At 37.0% G+C, this 19,596-nt stretch overlaps 1 protein-coding gene across 1 annotated transcript; it reads left to right on the top strand.

The window, feature by feature from the left end:
* Positions 1 to 1,568: 1,568 nt before the first annotated feature.
* On the top strand, positions 1,569 to 18,249 carry LOC121739903 (syntaxin-1B-like). Its single transcript, XM_042132505.1, has 8 exons — positions 1,569 to 1,763; positions 4,911 to 5,006; positions 11,669 to 11,762; positions 12,026 to 12,274; positions 12,878 to 12,951; positions 14,219 to 14,356; positions 14,691 to 14,801; positions 18,024 to 18,249. The coding sequence occupies exons 1-8, from the start codon at positions 1,728 to 1,730 to the stop codon at positions 18,093 to 18,095; spliced, it is 870 nt and encodes a 289-aa protein (XP_041988439.1). The 5' UTR covers positions 1,569 to 1,727; the 3' UTR covers positions 18,096 to 18,249.
* Positions 18,250 to 19,596: the final 1,347 nt, after the last annotated feature.

Raw genomic sequence — 19,596 nt, 5'->3', positions numbered from 1 at the left:
TACCCTCCCCTATTACCCTATTCCCTCTTAAAAGGCCGGCAACGCACCTGCAGCTCTTCTGATGCTGCGAGTGTCCATGGGCGACGGAAGTTGATTTCCACCAGGTGACCCGTTTGCTCGTTTGCCCCCTTATTTCATAAAAAAAGGTACAGTTCGACAAGGCTTTATTTGAACGTGGCGAGAAAAGGAACTAAACGCTTCTAACATAGAAAAACGACATTTTTGACATGTGTTTGACAGTTCTCCTTTACCAACAGCGCTCCCGTCAATGTCACCCACGTTCAAATAAAGCCTTATCGAACTGTATGCCATGCGCGTACATGTGCGCGGTAAAAAGGTGTCAAAAATGTGCTTATTTTTTCTAAAGTGCACACAAATGTGTCTGTGACCTACTTGTATAATAAGCAAAAATGCTGATCATCTTTCATCACATTAATGCTACATTTTCCTAAAGGCGCACCAACTTACTACATTCGTTACAAATTACAATAGAAAACGTAATAATATGAGGACTCATATTTTAATTATCAAGCTATACGCACAGCTAGCTAACCATTAATTTAAATAAGTACCTGTAATATTTTCATAAATAATAAAATGTTATGTACCTTGAACGTTAAACATGCAATAAGGCTATTAATACTTTTAATAGAGACTGTTGGTACCACTGATGTGAACTCATTATCGTTTGTTTATGGTCGAAAACACCTTTGATCTGTCTTGAGTCATTATATACCTAATGCAATTAAAGCATTGCATTTTATGTATACATAAACTAGATGACCCGGTGGGCGGTGACCTTCGTAATTCGTATCACTTACCTCTTTGTCCTCGTATATTACCTTCCCTGGACTTCCACAAATATTTCAAGACTCAAATTTGCCAAATCGGTTCAGGCGTTCTCGAGAACTGAAATTCATTTTTATTTCAGTAAATAGAAGATGAAAATTACATGTGTACTTAATACAGCTGCTTTAAATAATGATGATGGTATTTATAGCTCTATAATAATGCCGAGGCCTTATAGTTAGACCATAAAATATGAGGAACAGGAATTAGGTGATCCTAATATATCCCAGTTTAGGTTCATCCTAAACCTTTAATAGGACCTTAGAATCTTATATTTTTAAACCAGCCATTCTTGTATATATATAATTGGAATCTCGGGATCGGCTCCAACGATTTTCATGAAATTTAGTATATAGAGGGTTTCGGGGGCGATAAATCGATCTAGCTAGGAATCATTTTTAGAAAATGTCATTTTATTCGTGTTTTATCGAATACCGAGCAAAGCTCGGTCAAATAGCTAGTTGTTATTTTAAAATAAGTACACGAAGATTCTAACTCAAAAAAGCAAATTAATTGCATGACGTTTTTATTAATAAACTGTCTCATACATTATTTTCAAGGCTTACGAAGCACAAAAGACTAAACTAACGGAATCAAAACACAAGGTGAGTAAGAAAACACAAAACAAAAAATCATTAACGAACACAAAACTCGCAAAAACTGACTAATAAGAAATAAGCGCATCGCAAACTGCAGCTTGGCCTTAACGTGGTATCAGTCGCTTATCAGTACGCGATTAGATACCGCCGCGCACGGCCGCGTCCAACCTGAGTACTAGATACACTAAGAATCTAGAATCAAGACTAGTGTGAGGAATAAGTGGGAAGTGCTCAGTGTGGTTGGAGTAAGGAAGAAGAGGTGTGTGACCTAAGAAAAACATGCGGAGCAAAGACCGGCTAGATGAACTAAGACAAGTAAGTTCAGAAGATAAACCGTGCAAACAAACCGTCAAAAATATCTCTGTGTAATATAGTTTATAAACGATTCTTGTTGGGAGCGAGCATTGTTAGAACGTTCTTTGTAATGTTTGACTTCTCAGTGACCCTAATTTGAAAATCACTCGCATTCACGCCGTATGAAAGAAAATAAAGTGGCCGGCACAATGCGAGGTTCGAGTACTTTTTGTCACATTTAGTTTTATTATTAAAAGGAAAGTTAAAATGATCAAGTGCTTTTGGTTCTGGAAGGTGTAATATTTTGAGCATAGAGGAAAATAATAATATTATACCTATCGGATAATTTTGAGTATCTAGCTCTTCGTAAATCGTACCTACCTAGGTATCCTAGAATTTGTTATGTACCTAGTCGTACTACAACAGTAAAAATGTTATACCTACTATTTCACTTGCGAATTTATTTATGTTAATTTATTAGGGGACTTTTGCCCTATAGATAAAGTAAAACTTTTCTTTGCATATTAAAGGTAATTCTTTTGTTAAATGTAGCATCATATTATACCGTGTTGTTCACATTATTAACACACATTAGGAGCTCAATTTAAGAATTACTTGCCTGATTGCGGTTTTGCCTGTATTTTTACGCGGTAAGTAATATCAATATTCAATAGTGATGAATCATAAAATCACGTTTCTTTCTACGAAACTCTATATCGACTTATTTCAATCGAGTCGCTAGGAGGTACACCTTGGTTTAGCCGGAGTACTATTATATATTCTGTGGTTTATCCTAGAGGTTATTTTCTTTGAGAATCACTTTTTTTGAATAGTAACATTTTGAAGTTTTAAACAATAAGTGTATACCTATGGGGCAGGGGGTGCATGATATCGAAAAGACATAAAAGTTTGCCTTAGTCTAGTAAACTCGAAGAACCCCTCAAAGAACAAACTTTAGGGAAGTGACCGCAACGACTACAGACATAGCTGGTATTAGGTTAAACTACAATATTTTCCACATATAAACGATAAACGACATCCAAACTTTGTCGATAGTACCTATCTGATATTAAAAAGATTTTTACTATAATATTAATCCTTCGAGCGCGGATTCCTGGAAAATGGAAATCTATGATAATTGTTGTCGCGGTCACCGGAGTCCTTATGGGGCTTTATGGGTCTGGCAGAGATTGGCAGTTGGCACCTCATAAAGCAGGTACATTATACAGGCAACAACAGCAATTTGTGCCCCATAATTACATAGCTCTCAAACAAGGTAAAATTATCGACTCTACGTGTGTAATCAGGCATGTTATGGCAGAATTTATTATCTGCATACATAAGTAATAAGAATAACTAGTAAGTAATAGCAGCTAATAAAAGCTTCAAATGTTGAATGATTCAAAATATATTCTATAAATATTATATTATATAAATATATTCAATAAATATATTCTATTCTATTCAATGTTATCGCCATTGTACCTATGTAGAGGGGTGTTGTTATGTTAAAATATCTTTTGATAAAAAATTCAATCAAACAATCTTTACACTTAATTCTAGTATTCTACTAGCTATTATGATTAAAATCGATAGCCTATGATCCTTCACGTGGTCTACTTCTTATCTGTGCCAAATAACATAAAAATTGCTCCAGTAGTTCGCGAGATAGGCCTTTTCAAATAATTTCCCCTGTTTTTTCCACATTATCCTATTATTCTTAATAGCGTGATAAAATATAGCCTATAGCCTTCCTCGATAAATGGGCTATCTAACACTGAAAGAATCATAAAAATCCGTTGCGTAATTTTAAAGATTAAAGGGAACAAAGGTACATGAGGGAAACAAGCGACTTTGTTTTATATTATGTATACTTAGATTGTTATTAAACAGAATAATTATAAAACTTAGCACAAAATCACAAACTCTGCCAAGTGCCAATAATAATAATAATACTCCCCACACCGATTTCGGTGACGGTGGCCAGTTTCGTTGAAACCAGGCCAGGTACGCAGGAGTAATTAAACGTGGGAGAGCCATGCCGGCCGGCTGGCCACGGGCCGGCTCGACCGGATAAATACCACGTTCTCACAGAAAACCGGCGTGAAACAGCGCTTGCGCTGTTTCACGCCCAATCCCCTACCCAATTCCGTTTCCTGCCCTCCCCTATTCCCTTCCCTTCTCATCCCTACCCTCCCCAATTACCCTATTCCCTCTAAAAGGCCGGCAACGCACCTGCAGCTCTTCTGATGCTGCGAGTGTCCATGGGCGACGAAAGTTGCTTTCCATCAGGTGACCCGTTTGCTCGTTTGCCCCCTTATTTCATTAAAAAAAAAAAGTGCTCAAGTGTGTGCGCAGTACACAAGAGCACTCTCTATTCCTTCACTCTCATAACCCAGTGGGACGGAAGACCGACACGACTGGCGAGAGATCAGGCGCAGGACCGACTTTTTACATGCCCATCCGACGCATGGATCATCTTACTTGTCAGACAATCAGGTGATCAGCCTGCACTGTCCTAACCAAACTTGGAAATAACACGTTTCCAACGCGGGAATCGAACCCACGACCTCCGAGTCGAGAGCCACGCTCTTAACCAGGAGGCGTCCAAGTGCCAATGGACATCTCGCAACTCGCAAGTCTTAAATCTTAATATTGCCTACTAGAAGAGCATCGATCGATCCCAAATAAAAGAATTAAACAATACCAATATTTTTACTCTTGTTTATATTTTAATGAATCTGAAATCTTCAAACTTTCAAAAATCCTACTCCAAAATCTTTGTTCAGTTTTAAGTTTATACGGTAGTAAGTATAAAGGAATTTATGCTACCGTATAAACTTAAAACTTAACAAAACACACGTTGCGGTTGTCTTGTAACTGTTTATAATTATCATTTAAAAGTTTACCCTTCGCTGCCTTTATTAGACGTGAAACTAAATATTGTATTGTAAAAGGTTTTTAATACTTCGTTTAAAATACTTCACTTACTTAAATGTAATTATTTATTATTTAAATACTCTTTACTGTCTGTTTAACAACTATGCTACATTTAAAGATATTTTTAGGAGCTTGTTAGCTAAACCCTTACAAGCCTTTTATCTATATATTTTTCCTATTTATTAAATTAAACTATTATATTATAACGCAAATATTTTTGTTTTCCAGTTGGCGAATTCAGCAGGTGTGTACCACGACACCGTGGTCGAGACGACACTGGGTTACGAGAAAAATCACGAGGATATCGACGAACTATGCAAAGAGGTTCGTATTTTCATTAGTTCGTATTTTCATACGTGGGAGAGCCATGCTTCAGCACGAATGGGCCGGCTCGACCGGAGAAATACCACGTTCTCACAGAAAATCGGCGTGAAACAGCGCTTGCGCTGTGTTTCGCTGAGTGAGTGAGTTTACCGGAGGCCCAATCCCTTACCCTATTCCCTTCCCTACCCTTCCCTATTCCCTTCCCTTCCCATCCCTACCCTCCCCTATTACCCTATTCCCTCTTAAAAGGCCGGCAACGCACCTGCAGCTCTTCTGATGCTGCGAGTGTCCATGGGCGACGGAAGTTGCTTTCCATCAGGTGACCCGTTTGCTCGTTTGCCCCCTTATTTCATTAAGAAAAAAAAAAAAAGAAGACTAAACGATACTTTACTGATAAAATCATTTGCAGAGAAAATAGCAAATAAGAACAGCGGATAACAAAAAAGTCAGCTTGCTTTTTCATAATCATATCAGACAAAGACACTAACAATCTTTAAAAGTTATACCCTGCGTAAATATCTAGAGGGTATATATTACAAATAAAATAAATTAACATTTAATGAATCACATTATACTTCGAATTTTAATTCGTATTCTACCTTTATACGTCATTTCCACGTAATAACTAATAACGTTTATAACGTAACTCTAGTACAAAAGATAAGAGGTACGCTACCTTGTCCATTATTCTGTAATACATTCTAGGCTATATTAATAAACTCAACATTTATGAAGAATGTAATTTTAAAATTGTCGTAGTCGTATAATGATTTATCCTTGCACTGGAATTAACTATTCTATGTAGGTACGATGTACTATGCAGGGGCGTCTTTCCCTTAGGTGCAGGGTGTGCGTTGCACACGGGCGCCGCGGTCCAAGGGGCGCCGAGCGCCGCTCGCAAGGGAGCTCCACTCGGCGCGCCCCACTCGGCCGCCTCGCTATAATGACCAACGTAAAAAGAACTCATTTACATTTTGTGTAGTATCTGGAGCTCTTCTTATATTTGTCGAATTACAGCAAAGCAAGGCGCGCCACGAGCGGCTCGGCTTTTGAAACATAAATATAAACTTTATTTTTCAAGGTGAAATGAACCTTAAAACATATAAATTAGAGATGTGCCGACTATTCGCCGACTAGTCGGTAAAGCCGACTATCCGGCCACTTTTGTAGTCGGCGAATAGTCGGCAAAAAGCGCCGACTATTTGGATTTTTATTATATTACTATTATTGATATTACATTTAAGAAAAAACCTTTTACATTTAAGAAATTAAGTAAATTGTTTCTCAAATTACTTGCTTGTAAATAAATATCTATGACATTTATTAACTCTTATATATAAAATTCTCGTGTCACAATGTTAGGCCGCGTACTCCTCCGAAACGGCTTTACTGATTTTAACCAAATTTTATATGCATATTCAGTAGGTCTGAGAATCGGCTACTGGGTACTTATTATATTGATAAGTGCATTTGTTGAATAAATAATAGTAAATTATTACAACTCGAGACTGACAGCGACCATTGTTTGTGCGACGGGATAGCGATGGACGTTGCCATGGTGACATACTTATTTAGTCACTTCAATAAAATAATACGGGTGAAATACTTTATATGGCAAAGAAACGTTTGCCGGGACAGCTAGTAACAACATAATATCTTCTTCATTCTATTTATAATAAAAATTAGTCGGCTTCTTTGCTACCGACTAATCGGCTAGTCGGCTAGTCGGTACGTTCGTACGTTCGCAGGCGGCGTATGCGACTTACCCGCGAATCAGCAGTAAACAAAGCGTTACAAAAACATCTAAAACCATGATCGGTTGGCCGACTAGTCGGCCGATTAGTCGGCTTCTTTGCTACCGACTAATCGGCTCGTCGGCTAGTCGGCCAAAGTCATGATCGGAACATCTCTAATATAAAAGACGATATTTTGTCGTCAAGATCACAAACAAATGTACTCTTGACGGCGCCCTTGCGGTCGTGGCGGGCGCCGTGCAGCCTACACCCTCCGTGCCTCCTTCTCATGGGATCTGCGTATTAATTTGCTTCCTGCTCTCTTTATGCAGCCTCCGTTTGCGACTTAACAGTTTCGCAGAGGGTATAAGCTACTGCTTCCCAATAAGCAGTAAGGTCCAATCCAAGGAAGGCGCAAAACTCAGCCCGTTGTTCAGCCCATGCAGAGCGTTCAATGAGCGTATACTGCACCGTATTGTCTTTCTCAGGCTGTGGTGGCACCTAGGCGATCGTTTCCTCCTGTCTGTATGGTTCAGGTAATGACCGAAGGTAAGTGCGCCCCTTGAATGTGCCATCCACTGTTGTAGTATCGACTAGATCGCTTTCACAGTTGGCAGTTGGGGAGTGAGGACTTGCTTGCTTGGTGCGTATTGTAATGACATGCGTCTGCAGGTGGCGCCAACATAAACCCTCCGACAACACGCGAGCCTCCAGATCCCACGGACAGCGCCAACGCCGCTTTCGCCAGCTAATGGTTCGATAGCAGCTGTCTATTCCAGGCGCCTATGTGTTACGCTCAAACAGGACTGCCTGGACCCCTGTATAAAGCAGTCTGCAGGTGGGCCCTGAACCACAGATTTTGGCAGAAGGCGATTCAGGGCCATGGCCATCTTCTTCAGTTTTAGTGCCAATCGACGAAAACGAGGGGTAAATATCCGTTCAGAATCCAGGAGCAAACCCAAGTACTGCATTTCAGCGCCGATCGGCACACTCTCCTCCACATCTCTGCGATGCGCGGGGGCGGTGCTTCCGGGGCCCATAGAAAAACATGGCCTACCTAAGTTTTCGACTGCAACTCGCAGCCCCAACGCTCTATAAACGCCACAACCTGAGACTCGACACCCACTCTCGCCAGGCGTATTGTCTCCTCAAACATGTCTCCGTGGGCCAGCATGTAAGTGTCGTCTGGATAACAGACCAATCGTAGATCAATAACGACTACACGTAGGCACTTGAAATATTCACAAAATACTTAATTGTATTTGTACTTAAATAAATATTTAAGGGCTCCCATAAAAAAACATAATTTTTTGCCTATCTTTTCTTTATAATCGTACGGAACCCTTCGTGCGCGAGTCCGACTCGCACTTGGCCGATTTTTTTATTTAGAAGGGCGCAACTTTTGGTTTTCGCACCACCTGAAAATTTGACTTGGACCGGCACTGGTCCTATGTCTTCACCCTTAAGCGGCCGGGCAAACTGTATACTTCATTTTGATCGCTCTTGCTAGGGGGCGCTGGGTTATATTTGCACACGGGCGCCACATGGGCTAAAGACGGCCCTGGTACTATGTATATTGTATATACGATGTTTTCCTTTCGGAAGCACTATGATTGGAACTTGGAACAGTCTACTGCTTGAAACTTGGAAAATGAGCTTTACTTTTTATGTAAGTTATAACAGAAGCAAGCTTTACTTTTAAAGGCGGGCTTGCCACTTATTAATTCTAACCAAAATAGGATCATAGGATCATATTTTGTGTTTCAACATTTTTAAGAATGTACCGCCCAAATGCAAATTGATTAGATAGTTACTACTTCCTTCTTCTATAGGTAACTATATTACGTTTACGTTACTTTATATTTACGGTTGTTTTATAATAATAATGTCTGGACAACAGGCATGACCTAATTAATAACATCTGAAACGTGCGACAACGGTACATCAATTAGTGGTAGCACTTCGCATCAGTTGCTTCTATTAAGCTCATTAGCCGTGCGTTCATTGCAACGTTTCATATACACCGCAATGCAATCATTGACAGCAAAAAAATCACAAAAACTATACGTCCGGGTACAAAATCCATATTTACTCACAAAACATTATTGGATGACCGTACATAAATTACCCAATATTAGGAAGTAATAGTAATAAAAAATCTAAGAAGTGCAATCGAAACTGAATTCAGGCATGAGCCTAATAAAAGGGGAACTACCTTAGAACTTAAGTAAAATCTCTAATGTAGATTGTAGAGCAACTCTCTGCCTCTCATTGCTCTTATTCTTACTTAATTTCTTACCATTCTAGCTGCCGCACTCAGTCACAGACGAATGTTATAATTCATCGCCATCATCATGATCATCAGCCTATTGCCGTCCACTGCTAAACGTAACTGAAAATTATAATATTTACATAACTGTATTTAAATTAAGATTTTGACATAAGTTCCATACAATATTGTCTGACAAGCTCTTCATTAAACTATCTATACTAATATTATAATTCTGCAGAGTTTGTTAGTAGTTAGTTTGTTTGTTTGTTTGTTTGTTTGAACGCGCTAATCTCAGGAAGTACTGGTCCGATTTGAAAAATTATTTCTGTGTTAGATAGCCCATTGATCGAAAAAGGCTACAGGCTATATTTTATCACGTTAAGACTAATAGGAGCGAATAAATAGTGGAAAATGTGGAAAAAATGGGAGAAATTTTATAAAAGGGCACGCGCTAATCTCAGGAACTACTGGTCCGATTAAAAAATCTTTCAGTGTTAGATAGCTCATTTGTTGAGGAAGGTTATAGGCTATATTTTATCACGCTAAGACTAATAAGAACGAAGAAATAGAGGAAAGCGTGAAAAAAAACGGGGGGAAATTATTTGAAAGGGCTTATTTGAACGCGCTAATCTCAGGAACTACTGGTCCGATTTGAAAAATTATTTCAGTGTTAGATAGCCTATTTATTGAGGAAGGCCAAAGGCTATATTTTATTATTCTACGACTAATAGGAGCAAAGAAATAAAGAAAAATGTGGAAAAAACGGGGGAATATTTTTGTACAATAAATAATACTTGGGACGTGATTTACTATACTAACGCGGACGAAGTCGCGGGCAACAGCTAGTAATATATACAAGAATTGCTCGTTTAAAGATATAAGATAAAATTAAATGTCTTTGAGTACGGCCATTAGACAGACACGGACAAAAGACTATGATACGTAGACGTACCTATAATCTATGTAGATTGTAGAGCTAATCTCGGCCTATGAACTTCATTCTCTTATCCTTATACACAAAATTCAAAACAGGGTCAAAATATGAATATTGAATTCTATTAAATCTCAAAGGCTTTATGGTTACCTAAGCCAATAATTATCTTCAAGTCTATCGAGTATAGTAATACAGTCTACATAATAATAATAATATATTTAGAGTGTAAGAGGGCGACTAACCCCAAAAATCAAACATCGTCCTTCTCTCTTCACACTCACGCCCGTCTTTCATATGCCAGGTGAAAAAGAACGACGCGGGTTCATCGCCAAATTAGTTTTTTCTCAATAACTCGATAAATATACAACATTTTAAAAATCCGCTAGGTCGATCTCTCAATGATAGAATTTTATACAATGTGTATTAAATTAGTTCAATGCTCGGTTAATGCAATAAATGAAAAATTCGTGAAAAATTAGATGCATCTTTGTGATTTTTTCTATCGAGAAAATTTTAAGATATCGTGTTTTTGCTCAGATCGAATTCTCGGAAATATAATGTAGTATCTAATTTTAGAAAATGAAACAATTCGGGGCTTATTTTCAAATTTCAAGTATAAAAATGAATTATAAAATCGACACTTTAGGGTTAGTCGCCCCCTTAAGTCAGAACTCAGAGCTGTAGCAAGGTCTCATAATCTTATGATTTTTTTTTTTATGAAATAAAGGTGCAAACGAGCAAACGGGTCACCTGATGGAAAGCAACTTCCGTCGCCCATGGACACTCGCAGCATCAGAAGAGCTGCAGGTGCGTTGCCGGCCTTTTAAGAGAGAATAGGGTAATAGGAAAGGGTAGGGATGGCAAGAGAAGGGAATAGGGGAGGGTAGGGAAGGGAATAGGGATTGGGCCTCCGGTAAACTCACTCACTCGGCGAAACACAGCGCAAGCGCTGTTTCACGCCGGTAAATGATGCAAGGATAATAATTATTTCGGGACATTAGATACAATCCATTGCGACTGAATAATAAAAGTTTATAAAAGTATGTTTCTAATATTTATAACCAAAATTATATGCTATAATATAACACAAATCACTTCCATAATATTTCAAAATAATCACTTCACTGTTTTGTTTTTAATGCAAGTTTTTCATTGTGTTTTTCAATAAGTTGTCGGTTTACATTATCGTGTAGCGGGTTGTGGACAAAACTAGCGCTAATAGGTGCGAAGGTCTAGGCAACACTCAAGGTCCCATATTATATGCTCATGCTGTCAGTAATCCTCGGTGACATCACATTATGTTTAAAATATGATAAGCTTGATGCGCGATTATATTCTGTGACTTTTAAATTGAGGCTACTTTATAATATAATATAATTTTTGTTTTACACCCAGTTTTAGTTGAACACCTAAAAGCTATGTCTACACGATGCGCTTTCGTCTTCAATTTTCGTCATCTTCTTTCATTCAACTTTCGTTTTGGTCATTTTTATTAACAATGCAAAAGTTTTGGATACGGTCAGAGGGCATGCGTCGCGGGCATGCCTCACGTTCGCTGTTGACTGCACTATAAGTACTATAACGCATGCCCTTGACGAACAGAAAAATGCACAGTGTGGACAAAGCTAAATTACTTTTTTTAAATTTATTATTGATAAAACCGAAGTTAAGAATTTAAAATGTACTTCCTCATATAAGAGTAACATTTTAATGTTCGTTTCAGGTAGAGCAAATACGCGGATGGATACACGAAGTCAATGGAAATACGCAGCTCATAAGAAGACTTCATTCAGATCCAACCTATCATACAAATAAACGTAAGTGTACACAAATATATTTTTTTAAGCATAGTTCACCCACTTGTATCAATTTCATAAGATTCCTATTCCTTACTAGTATGATAAGTTCCTATCAGTCCTATTCACATAACTCTATCTAGTCTTGATTCTATAAGAATCTCGAATGCTACCAATGACCCATGTGGCTTTAATAATAACTAAAACTACGAAAATTGCAAAAGGTAGAGATTTAAACAGATACGGTTTTGTCAAATTAGGCAATCATTTATACATACTTCCAGACCTTCAAGACCAGCTAGATGCGGTTGTAACGCAGTCGAACGCAGTCGGCCTGAAGATATGTGGTGCGCTGCGTCAGCTGGAGGCGCGAGTGCGGTCCTCCTCCGGCCTGAGCGCGGTGTCGCGGATGACGCGCCTGCAGTTCGCCGTGACGAGGAGGCTGTATGCTGACGCGCTAACGGAGCATCAACGCTCGCTGCAGCTGCTTAGGGACTACCAGTACAGACTGCTTCAGGACCAGATCAAACTCAGTTAGTATAAGGTTAATTGGCTGTTGCCTGTTGATGCCATTGTCTGTCTACAAGTAAACGCGGTCAGCCATGCTTTAGAACTAGTTCCAGCGCTAGAGTTCCTCAATGTAGCCACATTGAGGAACTCTGGCTAGCCAGCCATTTGGCATTGGAGGCCAGTTATCAGTTGTTGTCATATAATTAGTCTCTTTGTCTCCCTCAAAAAACCATGACAGCGGAAAAAATATTTCTCCGTTTTTGCGTTTTCCGTTATAACACGTCATCCGAGTTATGAAATACCGATACAGTTATTCTGCTGAAGTTCGATCTCATTTGGTGTAACTGTGTCAATGAACCAGCCAGTGCATACGCAGTGTAAACGAGTGCTAAACAACACACGTGCTAAATTATTGCTCACCGTGCACCGCGCCGTGAAAATGGCCTGCTTTATTGGGCCAAATTTCAAAATATCATTCGGCATAACCTCATAACTTAGTACTCTTATTATTCTGTTAATTTAATATCGAGCTTAATTCCTATTTTGGACATACCTATTTGTTTTACGTCAGCCAGTCATCCAGAAATACGATTTTTGTACTAAGTAATTTTTCTTAAATATTTCAGCAAACCTCAGCATTACAGACGAAGAATGCGAGCTACTGCTAGAGACGAACAACGTAGCACTTTTTGTGGATAACGTACGTACGTCTATTACATTCTTTTCTTTCTCTCTTATAAAAATCATCTACCTATCGCTAACTCACTGACATATCACACACTCAAAGCGAAGCGGGACGGGATTTAAAAATTTAGGAATAAGTATTATCAATATTCAATAAGTAGTACTATCAATTTTGCTAGCTTCTTAGCTGTGTTCTTACTTCTTACCTTCATAATATTAATTTTTAACCGACTTAAAAAAAACGACGCGTATGTATGTAATATTTGCAGAACTGCCCAGTTTTCGTATATGTCAATGTGCCAAATTTCAAAAGTGTATGTATACATATGTATACTTATAATATGTATGTATGTATGTTTTTATGTTTGTGTTCGCATATCTCCGGAACTACTAGTCCGATTCGAGTAATTCTTTTTTATTGTACTAGGTATGGTTTAACTTAAGGAATACTACAAGTTTCATCAAAATCGGTTCAGTAGTTTTTGAGATACATACGGAATTTTAATTCTTAATTACGTACAATGGGGATTGTCCATTTTTTTTTTTTAATTTTGCTCATTACAAAAATATTTCGTGGAATAAGGTCAGTCATGGGCGTACCCAGGGGGGGGGGACAAATTACCCAGGTTCTGGGCCAGGGGGGGGCAAATCAGATTTTTCATTAGCTAGGTGCTTATAAAGAATAAAAAATTCATAATTTTTAGTTGTAAAAATATTGTATTGCAAACAAATGGCAAAAATTAGTTTTCTTAATTTTTAATTTTTATAGATAAAAGTATTTAGTAGGGACGTCAACATGATCCAGTACCCCCCTCGGTACGCCCATGAAGTCAGTGATCGTTTTTCTGTATATAAAAGAAAAAAATACCCATTAGTTACCTATATTTTTGAACAAATATTTAACCTTAGTTTGACCTTCAATGGCGTTTAATAAGCAATACATTCGACCAACATTACATTTCGAACTTTGGTAAGCTTCTCGTATCAGCTTTCACATAATGAGAACTTGCATTTGACGAACCAGCCATTATAAATAAGATTGAAAGGAAATTTAAAACACTACAGAGGTCAATTGGCCGCCGGTGATGACGTCAGAGTGAAACTTTAAAAAATTATTGAGAAAAAACTAGCCAATGAATTTCAAAATTATTTAATTTATATTCTTAAAATACCCTATTTTAACGAAAAACAATATAAAAAGTACATGTGATTTTTTTTGGACAATGCCCATTTTGCAGCCGTTTTATCATTTTAAAATACTGTAGTAATTTTATTTTTTTTAGTTGCGTGCGGAGACAGCAGAGGCGCGGCGGACGCTGCGGGAAGCTGAGGTCAGGCGAGACGAGCTGCTGAGGGTGGAGCAGTCCCTGGTCGGCGTCAGGGACCTCTTCCTCCAACTGGCGCATTTGGTGGCTGCACAGGTAGGTCTTCATCTGAGTAGTTCACACTTACACCTTGAGGTATCTCGTTAGTCGCTACCACACACCAGCCCCGGATTGATAAATAGGCCGTATAGGCCGCAGCCTAGGGGCTGCAGCGTCCATATGGGGCCAATAGATTTCGCACATTTTAAAGGCTGGCAACGCACCTGCAGCTCTTCTGATGTTGCGAGTCTCCATGGGCGACGGTAGTTGCTTTCCATCAGGTGACGCGTTTGCTCGTTTGCCCATCTTAGCTTGGTTAGTTATCTGTCTGTGATATTAACAAAACAATCTAATCAAAATATACCCATTTATGTTGGCCTTTTTCTTCCAGCAAGAGCAAGTCGACAGCGTCGAGTACTATGCGCGGCAGGCGGCAGACCTCGTGGAGATCGGCGGCCATGAACTTCTGAAAGGCAAAACCTATTCGGAAAAAAGCAGACAGGTGTGAATCTTTGCCACAAAATAAAGATCTTTGCTTCTTTAAACAACGCTGAAACTCTCTAAAATCTAACATGTATAAGGAGTCCGAAGTTCTTCAGTACCTTCGGAAGTATACCACGGGGTCCACGGGGTATAATACTGTGGTGCAAAATCTTACTTTTTGGTAGCTGAAAAAATGTAGTAAAGCTAAGGTAGATGAAAATGCAGCACAAAAACTAAAATATCCACAGCTGAACACATAACCTCCACCTTTAGAAGTCGGTTAAGAAGTCGAATATTTGAGATTACGTATAATTATTTCTTTTTAAAATTTGATTATCGGCACTGGAACCTATAAGCGTTTTACGCATTTTCACCGGTTCCCATTTTGAGCGGCGGCCGTTATCTCGGCTGCCGACAGTAATTAGTTGGGCATTTTTCAAATCTTTTGACCACGGCGAAAACAAGATGTCCCCTGACTTTGTGCTTTTATATTATTTAAAGAGAACTAGTAAAAATGTCGCGGTAAATGGCAATCGGTAGCAAATTTCATTTAAAGTAATATAAAATAGAAAAGTGATCGAAAAAGAAATCATAATTTAAATAAAATAACAAAATTTTACAACAGGTGTGCCAATTTCACCATGTCCCCTGTACACCTTCTTAACTTTGTAATGCCATATCTTGAAATATTCTTAGAAACTTATATTAATATCTTTAATTTTTTAGTAACACAATAAATAATTTTGTTATTATTATCTTTTGTTTATTTGTTGTTATATAAAAATATGAAAATAAATCAAATTTTGTTTTGTCCCGGATTTCGAGAAAACCGGAATTTCCGGTAGGTAACGTCGTTTTTTATCGACTTCCAAAAAGAAATCATAGCAATTTTAGTATTTTTTGTGATGTGGCAACTATTTTTTGACAGTTAACGTCATTACTGTTTCTGTTGTGGGCCTCTGTCATTAGTAAAATTCGTTACTTTCGTCGTCGAGCAACGTGTCCACGAAAACATCTTCCAGTAAGTAGAGTGATATTTAATAGGTCAATGTAATTGTTTTAAGATGAAAATTATAGGAAGTTGCGTATAAAGTATCCAAAAATAAGAAAAGTTTATTTGAATTGCTTAATTTAGTAAGTTAAATAGAACATTTTGTAATCTAAGCTCATGATATGTACTTTATAGTTAGTGCGTTTTAAGATGATATGGGTGACAGTTTTCGTATTCCTTGCTACGGGTTTTTTTTACAAGAAAACCAAAAAAATCAAAATGTAATAAATTATGTTTCATCTACAAAAACAAATGTTTCATATAATTGTAAATGAATAAAAATGAAAAGTTGCTAAATGCTAACTTATTAATATAAAATTATAAATATTAACTGTGAAATAGGAGTATAAAATTATTGTTACGAAAACATTTGAAAAAAGTAGATGCATGAAACGATACTTATGTCAATAGAGATTGACTCTGTTGAATCGAAATCAAATCGATAAAAAAGGGCGGCCATCTTAAATCGCCGGCACCACTGAACTGTCAGTACGAAATCGATAATTTCGATTGCAATTCCTTTACGAAGTGATTCGATATTTTTAAATTATCGATTAATTTTTGTTAGGTAACTTACCTACTATTGTCAATTTTAATGTGTCACGGATATCATCATAAAACGCACAAACTATAGTAACGTCATGTAAATAACGTTACATATAACCGGAATGGATTTTGTTACTAATTGGAAGTATAAGGCCGAGTCCTCAGTAAAAAATTTACGGATTTTTAAAATGTAATAAAAATGATATTTTTTTTATTTTAGACCTATTTGATACTATAAAATGATACCTTTGTTTAAATAATTGATACTTAAATAATAATTAAGACAATTAGTTAAAAAATAGGCAGTCACGATTAGGTACTGCCACATTTGGAATCTCGACTTACCTTGAAATTTCAATTAGCCGCCAGAAAAAAATTAGGGGTACGAAATATCAATCAGCCATTAAATAACTTTTAGAACCTATTTAGGCCACATTCCACTTGATGATAAAAAGGCTGAAAACACTCAATTTTCGGAACGAAAAGGAGCGTTTTCAGCCTTTTTATCATGAAGTGCAATGCGGCCTAAATAGGTTCTAAATGGATATTTCGAACCCCTCACGTGAGAATCTAATGTGGTCAGTAATTCCGACATCAGAACGACTGCCAATTTAGGAAATTAATCGTTTTATTTATTATGTGTTACACATGTGATACATAGGCATCAAATAGTTTTAAAATGTATTATAATATTTTACAGCTGAGTGGTTATTTTGACCGGTCATTCTGATACGTACATATAATATATGTATATACGTGATAATATCATACTTTTATGTATAATTTTGTAATATATATTACAAAGTTATATGGCGTCATTTCGCCAACACTGTGTTATTAATTTAATATAACATTTGTGATTGATATTTTGTGATTCTAATTAAGACTGATTAAATTGTAATAAGTAGACAAGTTTATAAAAAAAGTTGTAATTGTGAACTCAACTTTATGTTCCTATTAGTAACTAAGAATTCCAATTAGTAATCTTTTTCAGTCTGATTTTTTCCAGAAAATGTTATTTTTCTTTGTTAATTTATAAGAAAATGAATAGAAGTAATAAATAAATATTGTTTATTTGGATTTATTTCATCTAAATCACAAAGAGACTGTCGTATACCTTGCGATTTTTTAATAACAGAGTATAATTCGGGTACAAAATGAAACAAATGTTACTAATTGGAGATAATTTAATCATTATTTTATAGAAAAACGATAAAAATTGTTTTTGTTTGCTCTCATTGTCAATGAAACTGATAAAATTGATACGAAAAAATACAAAAAAATATAATATACTTAATTGTTTCTTTTGGAATTAAGTATATTGGAACGACTTTTGTTCTAAGGGGTCTAGAAAAACACATTTTTCCATTTAATTGCTCGTTCAAATATAGCATAATTAGCATCGATAAAAAGCTTATTAAAGGAGCTATCCAACAATATGAAAAAATTGCCATAATTAATACACAAAAAAATGACATTCCGGTTAGTAACTGGTCAAAAGATTTGAAAAATGCCCATATTACCTATAGTCTATGCCATTACTGATATTTTTGGTAGCCGGCGCCGGCAGCGGACTGCGGAGGCACTCCCTAATTATTTTTTCTCTCCCGCCAAAATTTAATATGCGTATTTTTTTTCTTGCAGAAAAAGATAAGCTTGATCATCTGCCTCGTGAGCGGCATCCTCATCGTATTTCTGGTGCTGTTTTTAACGTAGTTAGAAAGTTGATGACTTCGAATGATTTATCCATAATTTATCATAGAATACTTAATAAGTCATTGTGAAAGCTAGTCATGATAATAATATTAAATAAAATAGTTTTTAAAAATAATTAATAAATAAATCAATTAATATTTTACTGGCAGTTTACTGTTTACTATTCATTTATTATGAGACTTTTGCTCTGTCTACGATTAAGAGGAAATCTGTACATAATGAAATATACTTTATTTTAACTGCCACTTCTGTTTTATTTCCCTGCTAAACCTAATAATATGCTGACTCTAGTCTTACGGCCGCACCGCGCTCAGAGACATTTTAATGATGATTAATTTTTTAATTTAATGTAGAGTTTGACATATAATGTATGGGATATATTATGTCAAAATCGTAATTACTAATTATTAACATCATCTCTGAGTTAATAAGGAGTTTAGACTTTAGTATTATAGGTCTACCAGGGTCTGATGGCAAAAAGTGAGATAAGAAATTGACTCTGCAATTGGGGTAATTGGAATAAAACCACAGATTAAGTTTTATACTTAGTATTATACAAAACTAGCTATTTGACCGAGCTTTGCTCGGTATTCAATAAAACACGAATGAAATGACATTTCTAAAAATGATTCCTAGCTAGATCGATTTATAGCGTCGGTTATAGCACACCATTGCCGGGTCGGGTCGCAACGTATTGCCGGATTGAGTACGTTTGGAATTTGGATAGCTCCAGTATAACTCTAGTAAACTCGATATACCAAAAACGTTACTACATAATATTATTTTCTACTAAAATCTACTAGACCGTGTTTTAGCTTCTATACCCGAAAATCTACCTTTATTAATCAATGTATTCTACGTGGTTGAAACTAAAATAAAATTAAATGCTTATAATATTATGGACTGTCTTCATGATCTCTTTTATATTTTTATATTATTTATTCTATATTATCGATTTTATACTAAATACCTTTTTATCTACTAAATCGTCATTAGGGAGATCGCATACAGTCTGCATGGCGATGTAAGCCGCAGACTCGATCACACAAGAAGTGTGACGTCTGTGATCTCCCTTAATTTGACCTCAAATCTACTAAAAAGTAATGGAAATATACTAAAGGTGCAGGTCACACTGTTGCCGGGCCGTGTCGCATAACGCTTTGACGGTGATCTGCCGTGCGAAAATCCGGGCTGATGCGCCGAAACAGTGAGCGATACGCGCATCCTCTTCCATACAAATTGTATGGAGACAGATTTTTGCGATGCGCCCCGGGCCCGGCACGCTGAGCCCCGGCACCGCCCGGCACAACCCTTACCTATAGCCCATACCGCAGAACGCGATAGAGACAACTGCAGAAAATCCAGAAAATCAACGATTCGTTGTCCGTTGACTCCTCCAAAACTTAACTGATTTAGTACTTTTTTCATTAAATATTAAAGAAAGGCTTGAGCTGTGTTCCTATGTTTTACTTTATTTGTATAATCTAGCCAAATCTGTTTT

This window comes from Aricia agestis, chromosome 2 (genome assembly GCF_905147365.1).
Source record: "Aricia agestis chromosome 2, ilAriAges1.1, whole genome shotgun sequence".
NCBI classification, from domain to species: domain Eukaryota; kingdom Metazoa; phylum Arthropoda; class Insecta; order Lepidoptera; family Lycaenidae; genus Aricia; species Aricia agestis.
Note: the sequence above shows the minus strand (reverse complement) of the source record. Positions and strands in the feature narration are given on the sequence as shown.

What these genes read in the sequence shown, in the direction of transcription:
- LOC121739903 (XM_042132505.1), top strand. Translation starts at nt 1,728, where the DNA reads ATGCGGAGCAAAGACCGGCTAGATGAACTAAGACAA. An exon ending in GGCTAGATGAACTAAGACAA is followed by an intron (nt 1,764 to 4,910) that starts GTAAGTTCAGAA and finishes TTTGTTTTCCAG; the next exon opens with TTGGCGAATTCAGCAGGTGT. An exon ending in AACCTATCATACAAATAAAC is followed by an intron (nt 11,763 to 12,025) that starts GTAAGTGTACAC and finishes ACATACTTCCAG; the next exon opens with ACCTTCAAGACCAGCTAGAT.